A 22,027-nucleotide genomic window follows, 5' to 3' on the forward strand; every position below is an offset into this window, starting at 1 on the left:
GTAGCCCATGTAGATCGTTAGTTCACACCCAAATAGAGCTGTGGGGGTTGTTATCTGAACGGCAACCATGTGATGTATTTGGTGAGTCGTGACATTTAAAGGGATGACAGACAATCCCCCTCCTCTATTTTCATTTACTCTACCATTAAATAATTTTAATATATATTTTCCTAGTTGTAGTGCTATTCAAGATGAATGACATACATCGGCAGTACTATATGTATTGTGCTAGGTAGGTGCATTGTTGTTTCTCGATGTCACTTTATTTAACAACAACAAAAAGAAAAGTCACTGAGCCTCCCCCCAATGAAAGCTGTGGAAAAAGGCAGGGGAAGGAAGTGTCATTAATTGAAAGAGGGACAAATTGGGGCAATCCAAAGATCTGCCTGGACCCTTCTCATGGAAGAAGATGAGGAGGATAGTCCTGACTGATTATATTTTAAGCTATAACTCCTCTGGATTTCAGAGCCTAGAAAACTACATGGAATCTACAGTCGGGGGTGTTATGAATCCAGGGCTCACAAGGTTAAAGCACCAGGATGTTCTGAACAGTAGGGATTATGACACCATTTGCTACCACCACCTTGTCTCCTTTTTCCTTCTGAACTTAGTTGCAGGCCTCATGCTAGCTGGGAGTGAAATTAATTTTCCTAGGAAAAGTAGATTCTTGCAAGCTATCCCTCTTGTAAAACAAAATATTTGGGAACAGTTTAGGTAATTAAGATCTATTAATTTTGCAAAAGACCTGTCTCTTTTTTGTTGATATAGTTCAATTCTATATGCTACAGATTTGGACTTTTCTTATGGGGACAGCGATTTTATTTATTTATTTGATTTACACCCCACCTATCTGGGCGAATCATCCACTATAGGCGGCTTACAATATAGATTGCCTATGAGGGCTCTCATGATTACCATCTGCACTTCTAAACTTCCAGGTACACCACCCATACATCACCTCTAGCACCCATCAACTAGCATGTCAGTAGCTGATACCTTTCCCAAGCTCTGAATGAGCTCCTAAAAACTAAAGTCACTATAATAACCTCCTAGCCTGGGATAGTGTTTTTCTGCACATAATACAGACAGTTTAAAGATGTATTTAAGTTATCTCCAGCTGCCAAATTCATTGAAATTCTGTAATATTAGTTTTTGACAAGCACTATAATAGAGAACCCATTTTCTCCTAAACTACTAGCTAACATATATTGCAAGCCAAAGATTTTAGTTTGCTATGACATTAGATTCATTTCTAGTACCAAGATAGCATATTTAGCGTTTTCCTTGAATTTGTTGTTTTTGTTGTTTTCACATGGGTTTAGTTTGTGATACTCAGTGACAAGGAAAGGGACAGAGCCCATGTTTCCTGAATGAAAACATGTGACACGTTCATGTCATTGGGTAAATTTTGCTTTCGCTCTTTATCACATGGGTGCAATGTCTAGAAATGCAGTATCATGACTCAGGTTAGCAAACAACTCAGGTTATTTTCACAAGCCCAGAAAAAGTCCAAACCATCTCAACTGGGGTTTCCCTCTATCCTTTACTAGAAAACCATCACCTTAAACCCTTGTTAAAAATGAGGTAATACATGTCTTTGATAGCTCTACTCCACTCTCCAGGAAGCAGAAGGGAATCTTTTCTTTCAACAATGAACAGGTAATACTGTATTAGTTGTGTGAAAAGAATTACTACAGCATTTGATGGGGTTTAACTTTTGAAATGTTCCTGGTAGGCAGACAATTGCAATACACAAAGGAGGAAGAAAAGAGAAGTTACAAATTGCAGTCATAACCACAGAAGAGATGGGAAATAAATTTCCATATGTTCATCATCCCTTCAAGGACAAAAAGCTCTCTTTTACTCCTTCCTCCTCCTCCTCCTCCTCCTCCTCCTCCTTGGGACATCCCAATTTAAATAAACAGTGTTTATTGTTTCCTTTTTAAAAAATTGTACATCTTAGCAGTTTCACAGTGCAGTTCCTTCCCTTGCCTATTCAGATGTAAGTCCATTTAGTTCTATGAATTTAACTCCCAGATTAAGCAATCATCTCCCGTGCATTTAGGTCAACTACTTTCAGTTTCGTTTGCTTTAAAGCCAAGGGTGCGACCAGACGACAAGAGAGGTGTGTCTCTGATTGCATTGGAAAGGGTTGCTTTGCTAGTAGCAATCTCAAAACAGCTGTCCCATCTGTCAGGAATCACTCCACCCCAGTTCCCCCAGTTTGGGCATGGATTGGGGTCAGGTTGGAGTGCTATCAACTTTCTGCTGTTTGATCATTGGGAAAGCAGCTTGCTCTGGACTTACTCCAAAAGTGTTCCCAAAGATGAACTATATACCCGTGTGCTCATGCCCTAATCTAGCTTTCTTCATCTCTCTGTTCCCTTGCCCACCCTTGCTTACCAACCAGCCCGATGATGATTTCTGAAGAACTCTAAAAGAACTCTAAAAGTTACTCACTATTTTGGGACATCTTGCTTATTCTCTTAAGTTTCATGGACAACGAATGAGTGAACTTGTCCATAAAAGTTCACATTAAAATTTAGTGGACCCTCAATGTACGCATGGCTTAACGTGCGTACTTTTCGAGGTATGGACTTCTCCGGCTGCAAGATTTCCAATCGACTTGCGGCCGGAGAATCAACCTGCAGACTGGAAGGGGGAGGTAGGGAAAGCGCCAAATTCGAATTTGGTGCTTTCCCCACCTCCCCCTTCCAGTCCGAAGGCCGCCATGCCTCCGGATGCCTTCCAGGGGTTCTCCGCCACTCCTTCCTTGTCCATGAAACTTATTTTAAAATATAGCAGCTAGTCTTCAATGTTTTCCTCTCCTTTATTTTTTTCATTTCTGCTTTGTTTTTGCACAGACTAACATGGCTACCTCTTCTAAAAATTACTTTCTGTGCTGAATGTTTGTTGTTTATGAGTAATAGTGGGGCAAACATGGCATCTGAGCGCTATATTGCCCCCTCTCAGGGCACTGTTGACGTTCTCCAGTACCCCTGTGGTCCCCAAGTCCTGCCAGTTAAAAAAAAATGGAGGGAATTTTACCTGAAGCAGAGAGTTCTGTGGGGAGATAAATGTATAGGTGTGCCTGCTCATGCTCTTCCATGTGGGTATAAATGTGGCATTATATGGAATTATCTCATTTCTATGAAAACATAGTTCCCAGGATCAGCAGAGTTTCATGTGGCTGTGTATTTACACCCACATAGTTTCAACATCACCAGGTACATTTTTTGCAGGAAATTGGGAGAAAAGCTGTGCTGCCGGTGCTATTTGCAGCAATGGTAGAGTTCCAGGGAAGGGATGAAGAGAGAGAGAGAGAGAGAGTTACAGCCACTACTGTCTGGTGGGACCTGTCAAGTGTCCCTATGAAGCAGTAAGTATACAGCAGAAAGCCTGTATTTACAAGAAACTGTAACAAGGAAGAGGTAAGGAGTACAGTACCTACTGTTGACTCTTGAGCAGCAGAGTACTGAGGTCACAGGGAACTGGCACAGCCAAAGAGTGACCACATTTTTACATAGGGCTGAGTGAAAAAGCTGTACCTCACATTTACTCCTCCCTCACAATGACAACCAGTGTTCTTTGTTCCCCGCCATTCCCAATTCATAATTTGGAAAGTCACTTTTTTAAAAGTAACTTATTCTTAACTTGCAACAAAACACTCCTAAATATTAACTTATTGACATTAACACTGTGCAATCCATAACTTATTACACTTCTTGCTATCTTTATTGAACTCTCTAGTTCCTCTTCTGGGGAAAAATCATCTAGAAAAATAAGAAAACAACAAGAATGTAGTGACAAAATATAACACGTAAATATTACAGTACTTGATATATGAAAAAATATCATTATATTACATAACAAAAAGGACATCATTGCTCATGTTACACAGGAATATTTAAAATATTACACACAATGTCATTACCAGCATAACATTAAGCTTAATACTAAACAGCTCCTTCACTGGCTACCACTCACTATAATAATTAGGGGGAGGAGTTCTATGACATGTCATCTTTTTTTCTGCAGCCTACCGTATATTTGAACTTATGGGTGGTTTTGAACATGTTTAGGAGTAATCTGGTGAGAAAAGCCAGATTACTCATAAACATGTTTGAACGTGCTTATGGGTTCAAATGTAGGCTGCAGAGAAAATGTGAAATGTCATAGAAGTTTCTCTACCTTGCAATTTTTATATTAAATAGTGGGATACAAATTTATTGAACAAACAAGCAAGCAGCGAAGTGCCTGTTTTCCTTCCTCATTTCTTAAGTTATTTCATTAACAAGCTTTATTGCTATACCCTGGAAATTATGAATACCTTCATTTTGAGGCACTCTTGGATCCATTTCAGAAGATGATGCTGTTGGAGTTTTGTTTGCAACCCTGCATACTTTCTGCAGTTTGTGCAATTGGGAGGGACTTTCCTGTGCTGAAGCGACTGTCCATCTATCCAGCAATAATCAATTGTTCCTTCTACCCTTTGAATTCATAGAGAGACCCGCCTCTCTGCTGAGTGTTTCCTTCCCTCTCTTTCCTTGGCAGTTGTTTGTTTACTGTTGATCTGTTGCAGTTCATCTAAAAGACTCAGCTTATAGACACCATTAGATATTACTTGTCTATTACTCCATCTTTTATTACTATACACTGTCCGTTTTCAAAATGTTTAGAAAAGCCTTTATCATCCAAAGCTGATGCACTTATCAGGGTGTATTGTAGTTCAGGAACAAAAAATACATTACCTATAGCATTCTCACTAATTTCACCAGGAAGTTCACACTGCAAAGTGCCAGTCCTTTTCCTTTCCATTTTCATGGAATTACTATTAGCAACTTGAATATTTATCTTTATTTCTTTAGCTTTTAAAGAATATGCCCATTTTATCTTATGGACTCTAGGATACTTTATCATGGATCGTAGGACTTCATATAGTTTGGTCCCTAGCATCTGAATAAACAGAAGCTTAACCCAAACAAGACTGAGGTGCTCCTGGTCAATCAAAAGTCTGGCTAGGTAACAAAGATTCACTTTGTGTAGGATCAGATCATACTCCTCTTGAACTCTTCTGTTCGCATTGTGGGTGTACTTCTGAAAGTAATCTTGAACCTGGGTGCCCAGGTTTGGGCAGTAGCCAGGAATGGTTTTACGCTGCTACACTTGCTGTGCCCATTAATCCTGTTTCTTGAAATGCAAGTCTGGCCTCTACATTTCATTGAGACTGCTATTGTCCTTTCTACATATTGTGGTCTTGAAGAATGTTCAGAAATTTCTTCTAATTCAAACTGATCCAGTCAGAATGTAGGACAGGCCCAATTATAGGGAGCATGTGATTCCATGTTACAACGTGGAATCACATGTAGTAACACGATGTGCAGTTAATTTCTTCACACATTTCAAAGTGTTGCTCAACACAACACGAGACTACTTTATTTCAAAGACTGCATTGTCCTCTCCAAGCCTTTTGGGGGATTTGAGGTCTTTTTTCTCTTCCATTAGCATTTGAAGTATGCTTGATAGGAACTTGTCTAGTACGAACTTGGACCAAGACTCTTGGTGGCTGCTGCTCCATTCTGGAGCTCCTTGAAAAGGAAGGCCTATTTCTGAACACCTTTCGTCTGCAGATAATGACTTTTATATACAAACAAAATTTTGCCCCAAGAAATTGATAGGTTATGGTGTCTGTATGCTTCCAGAAATTAATTTAAGTGGTTATTAATTTTACTGATATGTTTTATCCTTTTTTGTAAGCTTTCTGTTTTATTTTACTAGACCCCTTAAAAAGTGGGGTACACATTTAAGAGAAAACCAAACCAAAGAGGGCATCTCAAAACCAACACAATATGACATTCACTAAACAAGGGTGGGCAAAGAGCAGTCATTCAAATTTTAGAGGACTAAAATTGGCTATGCTGGTTAGTATTCATGGGAGTTACAGTCCAATCACATCTACACTTTGCCCTCTCCTGTGCAGAGCAGATAGATTTTCATGGCATCATTGCTTGAAGACCTCATGAGGAGAAAATAGATGAAGAAAGACATATAAACACCCTCACAGGCAGCATGTTTCAGCCTGCAAAAGAGGAATGTGAAGCTGAAGGCATAAAAAAGAAACTTAATTCCCGATATGGGAGGCCTCTTTCTGTAAACATCATCATACAACAAATGCACGTTTGTTTCTCTTTCACTACACAAAGCTTAGAATCCTGGAAACACCCTCCTCACAGAGAAAGCAAAGTAAATACCAAATAATTCAGAGCTTTTTTCATCAAACTTAGCAACTTTGGTCTCATACTATTAAGAAACAGCTCCAGGCCAAAAAGGGGCATTTTAGTGTGTCCATTTTCTTTTGAAGTTTATAACATTTGGAAAATCTGACAAATAAGCAGCATCAGTTGTGATCTGAATAATTCAGTGAGTCTCTACATAATTCCAAAACTGCATTTCTAACATGGCCATTTAGGTAGCCTTGCATGGCACCACCGTCTTGTCCAGATGGCAATCCAGTTTTCTATTAGTGGTTGATTGGCACATGGGATCTGAGAGCACACTGGGAATGTTCGACTGAAATGTGTTTGAACAAAAGAAGTTGTATAGGGTGTACCATGTCTCAAAAAATCCTCCAAGATAATTCTGGAAATCTAGCAGCTTACATCCTGTTCATCCTCCTGCAGTGTCAGCCTGTAATTCTAAAGAAACACATTGTGTGAATTGTGTGTTTTTTAAAAGTTGATATGGAGAAAGGAAAAATATTTTGACATAATGTTTCCTGATCTAACAGCTGAAATCCTATCTTTTAGTAAAGTAGACCCACTGAATCGGTTGGGATGTGGTGATTATTCTGTAAATTCTACTGATTTAAATGGGCTTACTCTAGTTGCAACTTACTACACTAAGCAACAAGACTTAAGCTAAATATGCCAGCAAAAACTGGCATACATTTTGTTCTCTCCTCAGCAATCTCAAATTACTTCAATGTAAAAGATGCCCCTCAATTTTTAGTCTTATGGACTTAAGAAAAAGTAGTGTCTTATACATAGAAAAATATAGTAGTTTCCCTCCTGTTATTTCCAATGGGAGGGAAACAGGTTTAAAAATTGTGAAAGAGGAGCAAAAGAAGAAGCTCCCCTTTGCTTCTGCTGTACAGTAGGGCCCTGTCAGGCTTTGTATGTGTTGAATACTCAAAATCTCAAACATTTTCACCTTACAGGCAGGATTGGCTTCACCCATATACCATATTTTTTGCTCCATAAGATACACCTCTCCATAACACACACACTATATTCTTAGGGGAGGAAAACAGGAAAAATATTCTGGCAATTTCAGCCTGCTGGGCCCGTGAGGGTGGGGGTGGGGGGAGCCTTGGAAGGGTCTGAGAATGCCTTCCAGGACCCTTTGGAGGCTCCCCCCACCCACACGGGGCCAGCGGGGCAAAATCGCCAGCTTTCAGGACCCTCCTGAGGCTTTCCAAGCCTCAGAAGGGTCCTGGAAAGTCGCGATTTTGCCCCCGCTGGCCCCATGGGGGTGGGGGAGCCTCCAAAGGTTCCTGGAAGGCACTCTTGGACCCTTCCAAGGCTCCCCCTGCCCCCCATGGGGCAAGTGGGGGCGAAATTGCCACATTCCAGTAGGGTTAGGGTTGCAGTTATGGTTTACTTTATTATAACATTATTATTACTTTATACCAGGCTTGTCCAACCTGCGGCCCGAGGGCCGCATGCGGCCCAGATCGGCTCATAATGCGGCCCAGTGCAATTTTTTATTTTTAAAGAAATTCCAAAGTTTCAAATTACACTGCTGGCACTTGTGGCCAGAATGCGGCTGGGTCACGTCACAACGATAGGGGGGGAGAGAGGGAAGGAAGGAGTGGGAGGGGGGCTGTGTGACTGCATCGCGCCATCCCCATCAATAGGTGGATCCCCTCCCAGCCCCATAAAGCCGCTGGAGTCGAAGCTGGCGGCCTCTGCTGTCTGAGATTGCAGCTGCCGGTAAGCGTGCTTGGAGCGGGGCTGCAGAGGATGGCTAGGGCTGCCCCCCATGCGGCCCAAACCAAATTTATATGTGGCCCAAACCAAATTTTCATCTTCTAATGTGGTCCAGGGAAGGTGAAAGGTTGGACACCCCTGCTTTATACATATTTTTATAATATACATATAATTATTAACATTATTATTACTTTATACATATTGTATTTCCTGATCTCATGGGCAATTCAAGCCCTCTCTAAATGGGACCAACATACTGACACCAAAAATCCATGTTTGTCCAAAAAGATGGCATGGGTCATTTCCCCCCCCCCTTACTGTACATCACATTGGCTAGGACAATAAAGGATCACAATGGCGAAAGACAACAGATTTGCTGGGGAAATGTCAGAGCCCCTCCAGCTGGTTTTGGCTGGTAAAAAAAAAGAATATATATATATAAAGCTTTCCTTCAACCTTTTTCAAATACTGATATATATACTTGGAAGGGTCTGAGAGTATAGTTGTGGGTATTCTATAAGAACATGTGACTCTGGGAGATGTCTTACCCAGATGTTGTATGAGAGTTTTTAGGTTTCTTGGAAAACTATATAATCTTGCTTAGGTTTCTCAAATAATGCAATTTTCCATTACATGAATCACTTACGTTTTAATGAAATAGATGTTGGATCAAGTGTCATGTTTGTACATCCAGATATGTACGCACCATCTAATTCCTCCTTGTCATAAATATCTTGCCTTAAAACATTCATCAGAAAGTTTTTACTCATTCTATATTTCATGAATTCTTCCGTCTCATCAGATGGCACTGAGAACGACAAGTGGTAAGATACTGTACCATTTTCTTCACTGGAAAAAGGAATGAGGCAGAGTCAGGATAAAAATGAATGGATTATATAATAATCCCTTTCCCTACCCATTCTGATATTACTATATTCTTACGAGTATCCTTTTATACATATACCTGAAAATGTAAAGTAAGAATGTGGTGGTGGTGTACAGGTGAGAGCCAATGTGATATAGTGAATAGAGTGTTGGACAATGACACAGGAGACCAGGGTTCAAATCGTCACTTAACAATGGGAACTCTTTAAGGACTGGCAGTATTTATTTATTTATTTATTTATTTATTTTATTTACTGAATTTATATGCCGCCCATCTAGACATAGTCTACTCTGGGTGGTTCACAACATACAAGATAAAAACAATTTAAAATATACACAGTCTAACATAAATAAAGACAATATGATATAAAACATAGTATCGTAATCAGTATTAAAAGATTCTTTGCTTTTTCTCACATTTGTCTAGAACTGAAAGATGGGAAGTCTACATTCACAGAGACTTCCCATTTTACAAGAAACAAAGGGAGAAAGGGGATTTGACTGAATCTTCTGCCTTTTTCCCATGGTCAAGTGTGGTTTTGAAAAAAAAAGTTTTGTTTCCTTTCTTTAAGGAAGATTGTTCTTCATATTAGAGATGTTACAGTATCTTTCAGCAACTAACTGCACAATTCTTTCCCAGCCGTCCCTCAGGAGACCTCTGGCAGTCCCTGCTTGTCTCCCATCCAAATATGAATCAAGTCTGATTCTGTTCAATATCCAAAATCGATCATATGGTTGCTGTGGTAGGGTAAATTGCATGCTTGTGAAGAGGTTCACTGACATTTGCAAAAAATGATAATTAAAGAAAACACTTTGGTTTCCAAAGGTGTTCTTTTTTAAAAGCTTGTTTTGAGAGCCCAATGAGAACTGAGCACACTCAGTAGCTACTATATGTTCACTATCAGTGTGAAAACATCTGGAAAATAGAAGTGGGTGTGAACAGAATTTTCTGCTTGAGCTTGTTAACATTTCATAATCCTGCAGGAGAACATGGCTGGCTGGAATAATACTACCTCTACTTGGTTAAGGTTGACATTCCTTTAGGGTCTTGAGACTCTGGGGCCATTTCTCAACCCCAGCCTCTACTAGGGACTATATAATGTCCCCCCACCCACCCATGAAAAAAACTTGGAGGGAGAGGGAATGGAAATTGTTAGAGGTCCAGTTCCAGAATTTTTTGAAGTTGAAAAGGTTCATGGTTAAACTTTGTTTATAAGGTGAATTACCATTCATGGCAGTTTCTAGGTGTGGCTGTTTACTCATCCACACCATTTTGAAGCAGGATGGAAGCAGACCTGGAAAAAAATGGCCTACAGGCCACACATTTTATATCACTGTACTGGTTAGTGAAGATGGAGTGTGATATTCTGCATTTATTTAATGCTTTGAAATTGTAATGTGCCCACAGACAAAATTGTAAGAATGATGTGCAATGAAAGTACACCAGTGCACAACAGACTATTGATGAAAAAAAGGCCTTTTCTGTCATCACTTTCCCCAACAAATCTCATATATTTCTATATTTATTCTGTTTTTCTTCCACCAACCAAAATTCATTACTTTTTCTCAGGCTCATTTTCTTTTCCTCAGTCAGATTTAGATTTTTCAAATACCCAATGATAGCTTTGGAAAATATTTTGTTTTCCTACCTGATGGAGTTGACCTCAGCAGAGATAAAATATCGCCCAAGAGCTGGTGAATTACTATATACGTCTGTAAGCTAGAGAAAGAAAGCATTCATTATGATCACAAATACATGATGTGATATGAAAAAGTCAACTGAGAGCAGTTTATAGCTTATTATTGAAATAATTTTTTCTGACTTAAGTTCTGCCTACAGTTTTACTTTTAGACTATTTCTTATTTTCAACTTCTCATAGCTGTAACAATTTTGATGGATGGTTTCTATTTGATTGAATGGCAATCATAATTGCAGCTTTTCACAACTTGCAAGGATGGATGACTGTTTAAGCATTTGTGCCTATACATTTTTCATAGTTGTAAGACTGATTTTGGTATAATTGAGTTGTGCTTGTAACTTCTCCAAAAGTTGTATGTTTTCAACCATTGTGAAATGGTTTTGTGCACATAGAACACAGAAGCAATGTAGACAAATAGAGCTTGTAGAATTAGACAAGCTGATGTCTCAAATCAGATGTTACCTCGATACCCAGTTGAACGTCAGTATGAATTGAAATATTGTCTGGTTCACACTAGAATTAACCCTGGCAGTATGAAAAAAATCAGTCAGGAACACATTATATGTTGTTCGTTATGGCATATAAGAAAGAGTTACAGATTCAATAGAGGAGCTCGGAAATCTTTTGAATACTTTGTAAGCCTTCATTCTGCCTCTGTAAAATGTTTTCTGGATTGGGTTCTCAGGCCAGCATCCCTTTCCCTGAGATTCATGCTCACCACCAAAGCCCTTATGATGTCACAGCGGTAGGGCAGACAAAGGTTTGGAGAGGCATGGAATTAGTTTTTCACAAGGTGGTCATGGAAACAGAAATCTAGAGAACCATCCATTGTGATGGTGGCTCTAAATGGCACTGGGCTCAAGTCCATGCACCCATCTGTCCCATCTTCAAGTCCTCTCTTATATTTGATCTTTTAGTTAGGAAGCAACCTATTAGGCCATATAGCCCATTATTGTCACCTCCAACTGAAAGAGGTTCTCCAAGATTTCAAGGAGAATTCTTCTCCTAAACCTACCTAGAGATTCATAGTATTCACTGGTGGTCTCCTATTCATCTACTAAAAAGGCATTGCTTCACTTCCATGATGAGATGAGATGAGATCAGGTGTACCCAGGGTGGCATGATTCATTTCTTGAGCATGTGGAGCTCACTATGAACAATCACTTTTTTTTGCAAATCCATGTTTTCTTTTCTCATCCTTTTTAGTGATGTGTAAGTGGCCCTCTTGTTTATAAATCCTTTATATGACTTAATAGATTAGCTATATATTAAGAGAACATATCTAAGGGACCACATTGTCCAGTATTTTATATTCTCAATCTTTTATATTCTGCTATGGCTTTCCTTAGATTGTCTTGACTGTGCTGTCAAGAACTTCCTTCTCCACAACAACGCTCACTACGTGGGATGATTTCCTCTTTGAGCTCTGATGAGTGCCAGCCAACAAACTAGAGATATTTGTTTATCCCGGCATTTACTTGACTGTTCATAATGGCAGGTAACCGTACTTTAAATTTTTCATCATTTTATTGTTTAGTTAACTTTTATAATGATTTTATCATAAGAAACACTTCAGGATTGTTTTTAATGCATGCATGCAAAGTGCTTTACATATTTTCTAAATTCAGTAATAAATGTGTACCCAATTGCAGATAGGTAACTTACCCTCTTATGGAGGTACTCAGAAAGCAAATCATATTTCAAGTCTGAAAGCAGCAGCTGAGGAGCAGCACAATGGATTTTTAACATCCCTGAGAAATTATGACGGTTACCATTTGCTATTGATTCAGGATCCCAAAACTCATCTTCATCTATGTAAACAACTAAAAAATAAAAGTTAAAAATAAAGTAACCCTCATGAGCTTTCAAATAGCTGAACAACTATCAGATAGAAGACAGGGACTCATTTTCTGTACCCAGACAGCAGAATGACATAAGTAAAATATAAGCCATAAAAGGTAGACTTCACATGAACTTCTGATCTAGATAAAATTAACTGTGAATCAAGTCCTAATGGAATTTAATGTGCAAGCGTAACTAGCCGAAATGGGAAAAGCTAAGGGCCTGCTGAGCCACAATACTAGGCCAGTTACTGTTGTGCTGAATTGAAACCTATCTCATCCTAAACACACTGTAAGTTACTTAGGAGCAACTTCCTTTGCCCTTGGGCTACCTTTGTGCAATCTGAACGAATGGTTACGCTATGAAAATGAATCAATAGATGGATAGGGTTTTTAAAATCAGGTTAAAGTCTCGTGGTAGTCATATGGTACTTGAGTCAGTGTTTGCATCCTCTTGGGGAAACCTTTACTGTGTTTTTAAGTTGTGTTGTATATTGGATGAGGGGGCTACACAGGCTTTTAAAATTCTTGCAATTGAGGCTTTGTCTTGCACCCACCTGCCCAACATCATGCTGGCTACTCACCACTGCTGCTTCAATGTTATTTTTAATATTTGTTATTTTTACAATTTCTTTCAAACTGGAATATTGTTATGTCAGGATTACAGATGGAACAAAAACCAAGATTGGATTCCAAGGTGTCCTGCAACCTGTGGAAACCATATAGAGGTTCCTCTTTCAGTAAATGTTTAAAGTAATAGCAGCCTCCTCTCCTTGCCTGAAAACCTCTGAGTAAGGATGTCCTGGGGGAGGCATACACACAGAGGGCAGCAGGGGCAGCCAGCACTAGAAAGAGTAAGCCACCCAGAGACCTTTGGATAGAGTGGGTGGCATATAAGTTAAATAAATAAATAAATAAATAAATAAATAAATAAATAAATAAATAAATAAATAAATAAATAAATAAATAAATAAATAAATAAATAAATAAATAAGTTAAATAAAAAAATAAGTTGACCACAGACATTGACCAAGCCTAGCAGCTTCTAAGCTTACAAAGAAGGAAGGGAGCACTTTCCCCCTCACACTGGCTGCTTTTTTAAAATTTTCTTGCACATATCACTGTGTTAGTTTTACAGATTGAAGAAAAAAAAAAAAAACCAGATCGGACTGCAGCCTGAAACCCATAATCCTGGCATCCATCACTGTACTTGACAAACCCGCGGACACAATTTACTCCAACAGATGCATTCACATATGCCAAAATGATTCAAAAGCAATAGAGTTCACATGTGAGTTCAAATAAACATGCCTCTGCCAGCTGTTTATTTTACCTAACATCGGAACAAAAAGCATGCTTCCCAGGGGAAAAAAAAGGTGTGCTGAGGTCATGTAGCATTCTGGGGGCATTCTGGAATTGTGCACCTTGCCCAAGGCCACACAGGCTAACCCTTCTGGGATGCACAGTGGGGAATTGAACTCCCAGCCAGATAACTACGTAACTCACTGAGTTATCCAGCCAGTTTTATTGCATGACATCAATTCTGATTTAATGACAATCATTCCCATGTTTTTCAATGCAGAGAATACTCACAAGTGGTTTACCATTCCCTTCATCTAAGAGCATTTTGGAACTGAGCAGCTTGCACATGGCTACACAGGCCAGTTATTCTCTAAGAGGCACAGTGGGGAAATGCCAACTCCCGTTCTTAGATGTCATGGTCCTACGCAAAACTGAGCTCCGACTGGGAAGCAAGGTCTACAGGAAACCCACCCACACAGACAGGTACCTAAACATAAACTCCAACCACCACCCACGGCAAAAAAGAGGCATAATCAAAACACTGGTAGACGGTGCAAATCGGAACTGTGAAGCTCAGTTTCTCAGCACTGAACTCAACCATCTGAATTGGGCACTACAGGCAAATGGCTACTCCAAAAATGAAATCACAAGAGCCATCAAACCAAGAAAACAACACCAAACTGAAGAAGAAAACCAGCCACCCACAAATAAAGTATTCCTGCCATACATCAAAGGGGTCACGGACCACATGGGGAAACTTTTGAAAAAACACAACCTACAAACAGTATTCAAGCCCACCACAAAAATACAACAAATGTTATGATCAGGAAAGGACAGAAGGGACCCCCTCACCACCACAGGAGTATACCGTATACCTTTCAGTTGTGGCCAGGTATATATTGCAACCACGAAACGAAGCATCCACATCAGAATCAAAGAACATGAGAGACACTGCAGACTAAAACAACCAGAAAAATCTGCAGAAGCTGAACATGCCCTAAAAAAGCTGGACATGAAAATCTATTTCAAAATACTGAAATACTGGACAACATCAGCAATCATTACGTCAGAATGCACAGGGAAGCCATTGAAATCCACAAGCACCAGCAGAACTTCAACAAAAAAGAGGAAAGTGTGAAGCTCAGCAAAACTTGGCTCCCAGCTCTCAAAAATACGACGTGCAAAAGGTCAACGAACTCTACCCAGCCACAAGGACTGGGGATCACTACACACAAAAGACCAGCTAATGACACCCATCAATCACAGTGACAGATAATCGCTCCTCCTTACCACACCATACACCCACAACAGACACACTAATCACCCATCTCCTGAAAAAGACAAAAGCCTATCTCACAGCCATAAATACTCCACTCCCAAGCAAATTACACCAGCGCACAGAGTGCTGTCCTCTGAAGATGCCAGCCACAGAGACTGGAGAAACGTTAGGAAGAACAACTTTCAGAACATGGCCAAAGAGCCTGAAAAACCCACAACAACCAATATGAATATTTGCTTCTCTCCTTCGTCATGTAAAGACGAGGAATTGCAACTCTTTTCTCCTAGCCAGCAATGACAGTAAGAGACTTTGTAAGGGTCTCAACAGAGTTGTCACATTGCCAGTTTGAAAAAAAACTGCCTCTTTTGTTCAGTAATCCGGATTTGTAGAAAATGGTGCAACTCCAAACTGTGACAACTGCTGCTTCATTTAAGAATCTGAAACATTGGATGGGTTCCCACTGTCTTGTAGCAGTCATCAGGCCTTCTGGGATTAATGTGCATTTGTGTATGCATGTGTGGGGGTATGCGTGCACATGCTTTGCTTCTCAAAGATAATCTAGAAACTTTCTTGTGCAAATTACAGAGATGAGGGAAGGCAATAACAGAGTTTTAACATTATTTAGATAACTCATTGTGCTGATACCGCTAAAGTCAGCAAAAACAAGAACAGCAACAATGAAGAATTTAGTGAGTATTTGTTCTATCATTAATCAGTAGTTAGTACTGTAGTGGAGAACAGCCTTCCATCCTCCAATAATTCTGAAATAATTTCATGCCTGAAATATTTGGGTAAGAGTACATCTTATTGTTATGTGCTGTCAAGTCAGAACCAATTTATACGGACCATAATAGGGCTTTCGAGATGAGTGTGGTTACTTAAAGAGTGGTTTTACCAGTTTCACACCCCCAGTGAGCTTCCACGGCTGAGTGATGATTTGAACCCAGGCCTCCTAAATCCTAGTCTGTCACTCTATCCATTGCACCACACTGGGTATCCTAGAAATACATACCTGGATAAAAAATTAAAATTAAAATAATCACAAAGATTATCAAGAAGAAAATGGACACAGCAACCATCCATAGTTTGCATTTCCAACATACAATCGTGGAACATGACTTCAATCTGCCTTTCTCCTAGGGGGAAAAAAAGGGAAAAGTGTCAGTCACTAACCAAAAAAAAATTATTGTTTGAATGATGCTAGCACACACTCTGTATGATGGGTCCTGTTTGCCAATTTGTGAAGCAAAATAGAAAATTCAGAGTGTGAGCAACAGAAGGAAGAAGCTTGTGGGAAACCTACAGGTCAAAGAGGAAATGAACATAAACTGGGAGGGGAGGAGTAAAGAGGACAGCTGGATGTTAACAAGTAGCAGAGACAGTTGTACTAAACTTCCAACACCACTGAGCTGACTGTTAACACCTTTGGTAAATATGTGCATTTGATAAGCCTGAAGGGAGAGAGTGTTTGCTACATACCTAGCTGCCTACAGAACACCTTGTTTGCTTAAGAACCACTAGCAACCAGATAACAAATACTGTAGTTTCAGATGAGTATGACTTACAACCTTTGAGGTATCAGATCTTGTAATATGAACCAGAAGGAACCATATGAATAATTCTTGGGGAATGGAGGAGGCTTACGTGTGCCCCTTCATCCCTGCCACCTCTTTAGATATCACACCTGAGCAGAGCTAATAATTGACCTTGAAGAGGGTGCCATGCATCGTAAATGCTCAATGAATATTAGGTAATAACATTTAATCAGACATTTATTAAGTGAAATCAGGCGTAGGTTTTTTTTTTTTTTTGCTTTGTAAAAAATAACTTTCTTGCTAATGTCCAGAAAGCAATCAGTAAAGATCATACTGTTGGTTTGGGTGCACAGAACATCATTTAGAGCTGCTATATTCAAGGCCAAGATACTCTTGAGAAAGCTGAACCTCTAGAAGAAGAGGAGCAAGAGGAAGAAGCTAGATACACCACTTTTAATATTACTTACCGACCAGTTTCATGTTTTCAAAGAGCTTCATGTGCAAATTATTCTTGCAATTCTTATAACAACCCTACCTTTTTAAAACAGTGATAATACTCCAAGTGGAGACAGACTTGATTTGCCTTTGTCAGGAGAGAAGAACCATTTTTTTTACTTCAGCTGGAATTATCTGAAGGGCCAAATGTTCCATACTCCTGACCTAAGAACACTTTGAAAGTTGCGTTGGCGGCATACGATGGAGGGCCTTTGAGTGAGTGCTCAGCAATTCCACCTTTTTGGCACTTGCATCACTGCCTATTCATTTACCCTCTTCCTCTAGACTGAATTATTGTTGAAAGGAGATGTTAGGTCAGCAAGAAATCCTTTTCCTTTTCCTTGACCTTGTTACTGCTTAAAATCTTTGAGAGGAAATGGGAACAATAGCTAGAAGTTGGTAGAAGACTAATGAGTCCCTGAATTTAGCAACGTTTTGCGTTGTCAGGTTTTCAGGCACTGCCTGAAGTCTCATGGCAATGTTCTGCTTTCTTGGATCGACAAGTGAAGAGTCATGTCCCAGGTTCCAGCGCATAGGAGAAAGAGAAAGTCTGGCATTTAAACATAAGGGAAGGAGCTGGGAAAACAACTAGAGCCATCCTGCTGTTTGGAGCAAGGCAGGGAGTGGGTCATCACCATCACAACTTGTGAGCCTTCTTGTTACACAAGCTGAGGCAGCAGTAACACCACAGGGCTTTGGAAAGAAACTTCCCTGTGGGCTGAGGACCAGATATTGAAGATCCAGAATGCCTGGACCAGGGAATGGGACCAGGCACAGCTTGCTAGAGGGATGGGATGTGGAGAATGTGTGCTGCCCTTCCTCCCAGGATCCTATAGTGATATTACACATGCAGCTCCTAATTGCAACAGCAGTTTTGCTTTTTTGAAGCTTGTGGAAGAAGGTATATGATACCTTCTTGCAAGAGAGAGTTCTTCTTTCTTCTAGCCATCACTGTACCTCCCATGATGAGAGGATCACTAATTGGCTCATGGCAAAACTAGACTTCAGGAATAGATGGGCAGTGCCAACCATGGCCACATGCTCTGTCACAAGCGCATGGCAGAAAAGCAAGATAAGATTTAAACTAAGGACTTCCTGGTTTATAGCTCTGTGTCACTAGGCTCTCTTACGAATGTTGGGGAAAAAAATCCTCAATGGCTACATATCCCAATTTTGTTTAGAAAGTACATTACAGCAAGTATGATCCAATAAGGTGTCATTAATTTCAGTGATAGACACTTAAATGTATAGGACGGATAAAATCTTTCTATTGAGTTCATAGCAGAGGTGAGATCCACTTTGATCTGATCATGGCGTAGTCTACTGTATTTGAAATTTCAGAGTTCAGCACATTTGCCTTTTTTGACACATCAAGACAGCTGTTCTTCTAGCCAGGCAAGGACACGTTCTCCAGCATCTAGGTACACATTTTAAACACATTTTATATTTGTTAAATATCAGTGAAAAAGTGCCATAAAGCCTCTGTTAAACAGTTGTATTGGGTTCTTTTACACTGGACTTCCCCCTTCCTTTCCATTAGAATTAAATCTTTGTAGTCCACGTGCCTCTAAAGCAATTAACTTACGTGCTCATATAATGCCAATAAACTAATCACACTGCCCTGTCATTATAATACAGAAAGTGAATATATCAGGGCCTTACCTGTACAGAACTGGGGACCTGGGGCTGAAGAGGCTCATCTGATGTGGTCACAGTGTCTTCTCCGTCTTCCCTTCCTATTTGCAATTCAATGTGCTCTGCATCTTGTAGAGGAACGTGGCCATTCATTGCTTCTAGTTGTCAGTGAAGGGCTTTGCAATAGAGGACCTCACAGCACAGGACATGTCAACAGGAAAAACCAACTTCCTCTGCATTTTTCAGCTCCAGTTATCTGTCTGAAAGTAGCACCCAGTGCAAAATGTGAATGCCTTTCCATTCAGCCTACATGTTCCTAGGAGCTGGGATGACTAAATGAAACAGCGTAGAGCAAGAAATAGTTTCTGCAGGTGTTCCCATGAGAAAGAGAAAAAAAATCAGGAAGTGCCAAGTTCTCTGGAATCAGGAAATGCAAAAGTCATATTCAAAAGTTGTGCAAAGCCGGTCTGGATTTTCCAGTTTGCCCACTTTACCTAGGCTGCCCTCTATAGACACCAGCAGATAACTTAATCTGAGGCAACCCAGCCTTTGCTAGAGCGATACATAAAAGCACCATCCTTTGTTAGAGTGAAATAAAAGCCTTGAATAGCGATAACTTCAAAGAATTCTAGCAGTGACAGAAAGATTACATAAGAAACCATGCCTGCAACTTAATGCTGGACAAATTCAGGCCAGATAGAAACCAAGTGTCTTTTGTTGAGCAATGGCTGATGACAAAATGAGAAGCTAATTTAATCCTTTGAGGGCAGGATTTTGCCTAACAAACACCAATTTGTGTTTGTTATTTACAGACGAAATTTACAGACGAACTTCAGATAATTGCTTCTGTGAAAGTTTTTGAAAAAACAGACTTTGAACGAATAGGAATTATGTATGTCACTGATCTTAAAGTAGCTGTTGCGAATTAAAGAAGTTTCAAGGGTAGAGAGAATTGAGCTGTGATTCATCAGGAGATCCCAATACATTCCACTGAAGTCTGAACTGGAATAACCAGTGATCACACATATTTGCTCATTTGTGTGATTGTTGAATCAGCAATATTTTCATTAATGATATATGTGTCATTGTGGGCACTTCCTACATTTAATGCTCCTCTCATCACACTACATACAGTCCCAGCTCCTGCCCTATATTTCCACCTTATACTTAGTGGATGTTTGTTTTTGAAAAAACAAGGTTTATGTTAGGGATTGGGTTAATCCATAGTAAGGCAGAAAAACACAGACACATGGAAAAATTTAGTCCAGTTTCCCTAGTTCTCCTTTATCACACAAATCTAGCAGTTTCTGTAGTAAAACATCTAGAAGATGAATCTTAAGTAGAGAAATGAGTTTAGATACAGTATATCTGTAGATACAGTAATCAGCTGCAATTACAACCAAGAGAAAAAAATGGTTAGAGAGTATTGAGGAAGGTTCCTTTTGCTCCATGCTTCCTTCTCAAAACATGACCAGAGAAGAAAGCAAACAACAGATAAAGGGACCTAAGTAAACAGGAAGAAGGGGCTGGCCCAGTGCCAGAGGTGGGTAAAAACTGTACAAATTAAGTTAGTGACAAAGAGTAATCACTTTATAGCTTAACTCTCTCCCACTGACTCTCTGTGTTAGTGAATGCAAAATGGCAAAACATTCCCAACAACATTATGGTTAACACCCCATGTATTTGAGGAAGCGAACAATTGTCCACAAAAACTCACATTATAATATACTTTCCTTCTTTAACAAGAATGAATGGAACCCTGTTACAGGCATAATGCAATTTCCATAAATCCCAGTGGTGACTTGCCATTAAAAATAGTTTAGATGTTTGCTATCGTGCAACTCAGCATGCAACAAAAAGCACCTACACTGATTTGTTAATAATTTGCCACTGAGATCTTCTCATTTGGCACTGGCTCAACTTCTTCTTTATGAAAATTTGGTCATTTTCTTATCTTTAACCACATCATGTCTTTTTTAACTTTTCCAAACCTCATGCATGCCAGATTTAACTCATAAGATCTGTGTGGGGCATGGACACCTCAGAAATGCACAAATAATCCAGATTCAGTTCATTTTCACTACTCAGGTTATTAAAGTCCACATCTCTAGATTTTATTTTTCCTTTCTTTACCAACTGATGAGTATAACTGCAATTCTTGGATTGAACTAACCCTGTGGTAAAGAATGCATAACCTTCCACCTTCCATATGCTCTTTCATTGCAACTCCCATGATGCCTAACCAGCATAATCAGTGATGAGGACTGATGGAAGTGGCAGTCCAACAACATCTGAAGGACTACATATTCTCCATCTAAGCCATGCATAGTTGGACTGAAAAAAGTAGGACTGAAATCGCCAACCTGGAAGTGCAGGCAGACACAGGACTCTGCATCTCTGCATGGAGAGTCTGCGTACAGTTTTCTCCTCTCCAGCACTTTTGCCAGTGTCCTGGAGAAGGCCAGTCACAATACAAAGTATTTGCTCAGCACTGTTGATGTTTCCAGGCAGAGGCTATTCAAAAATACTGATGGGAATCTTTTCCAGCTCTACCTGAACATGCTTAGCTTTGAATTCAGGGCCTTCTGCAGGTGGCTCATCAACTGTTCTGGCCACTCCTGGTTTGTTATCGAGAGATCACATACATCTCCCTGTGAATTAACGCTCATCCAAACAAGCCCAGACAAGGATGTCTTGTCTTCACATTATGTGCTTGGCAAATACTAGTCCATCCCCTTATTTGTATCTATGTAGTTTTGTGTTAAAATATTTATGTCGTGCCTTACATCTTAAGATTCCAGGAAAGGGTATAGTCAATGAAACAGCTTTAAAACTATTTTAAAACAATGTAAACATTTGAGAACATACTCAAAACAAACCCACAGACCAAGAGACCAAGATCAAGCTATAACCCCCAAGTGAGGTCAAACACTGTTTATTAATAATTAAATGGAAAACAGAAAGAACAGTAATAGTGCTGCTAAACAGAGCTGAGCAGAGTGCTGTATCTCACTTAGTCTACAAGCCAGTCGTCCACAGTGGGCATTTTGAAATCGGATTGACTATATACAAACCCTGTATGAATTACATTAATCAACATTTACAATACAAACTTACGCGTGTCTGTTCATAAATAAGACCCATGGAGTTCAAGAAGGATTTTAGCCCCTTTCACTCTCTTATTGATAAGAGAGCTGAGACTGGAGATCAATCATTAACAACATTCTGAGCAAGTTTGGTGCTCTCCTCTTGAAGGTGTCATGAAGTCTGTAGCTTAATCATTCACAGCTGTTTAGCAAACCAGAACTTTCTTCTGCACAACTACTGAATATCTCTCATCCAGGCTTTATGGTTTCTACCAGCCTTT

General features: G+C 39.7%; 1 protein-coding gene across 2 annotated transcripts; it reads right to left on the bottom strand.

Moving 5' to 3' along the window:
• Positions 1–796: 796 nt before the first annotated feature.
• Positions 797–21,956, bottom strand: C3H3orf52 (chromosome 3 C3orf52 homolog). 2 transcript variants are annotated; one of them, XM_072993957.2, is made up of 7 exons: positions 21,778–21,956; positions 18,688–18,916; positions 16,008–16,131; positions 12,239–12,396; positions 10,523–10,593; positions 8,635–8,837; positions 797–6,695 (listed from the first exon to the last, which is right to left on the bottom strand). In XM_072993957.2, exons 2-7 carry the CDS (start codon positions 18,811–18,813, stop codon positions 6,667–6,669), a joined length of 711 nt encoding a protein of 236 aa, XP_072850058.2. In that variant the 5' UTR covers positions 18,814–18,916; positions 21,778–21,956; the 3' UTR covers positions 797–6,666. The 2 variants fall into 2 exon arrangements, with proteins under 2 accessions (XP_072850058.2, XP_020665734.3); XM_020810075.3 differs by having other exon boundaries at positions 18,688–19,077.
• Between the last annotated feature and the right edge of the window lie 71 nt (positions 21,957–22,027).

Source organism: Pogona vitticeps, chromosome 3, assembly GCF_051106095.1.
Source record: "Pogona vitticeps strain Pit_001003342236 chromosome 3, PviZW2.1, whole genome shotgun sequence".
Classification (NCBI taxonomy): Eukaryota; Metazoa; Chordata; class Lepidosauria; order Squamata; family Agamidae; genus Pogona; species Pogona vitticeps.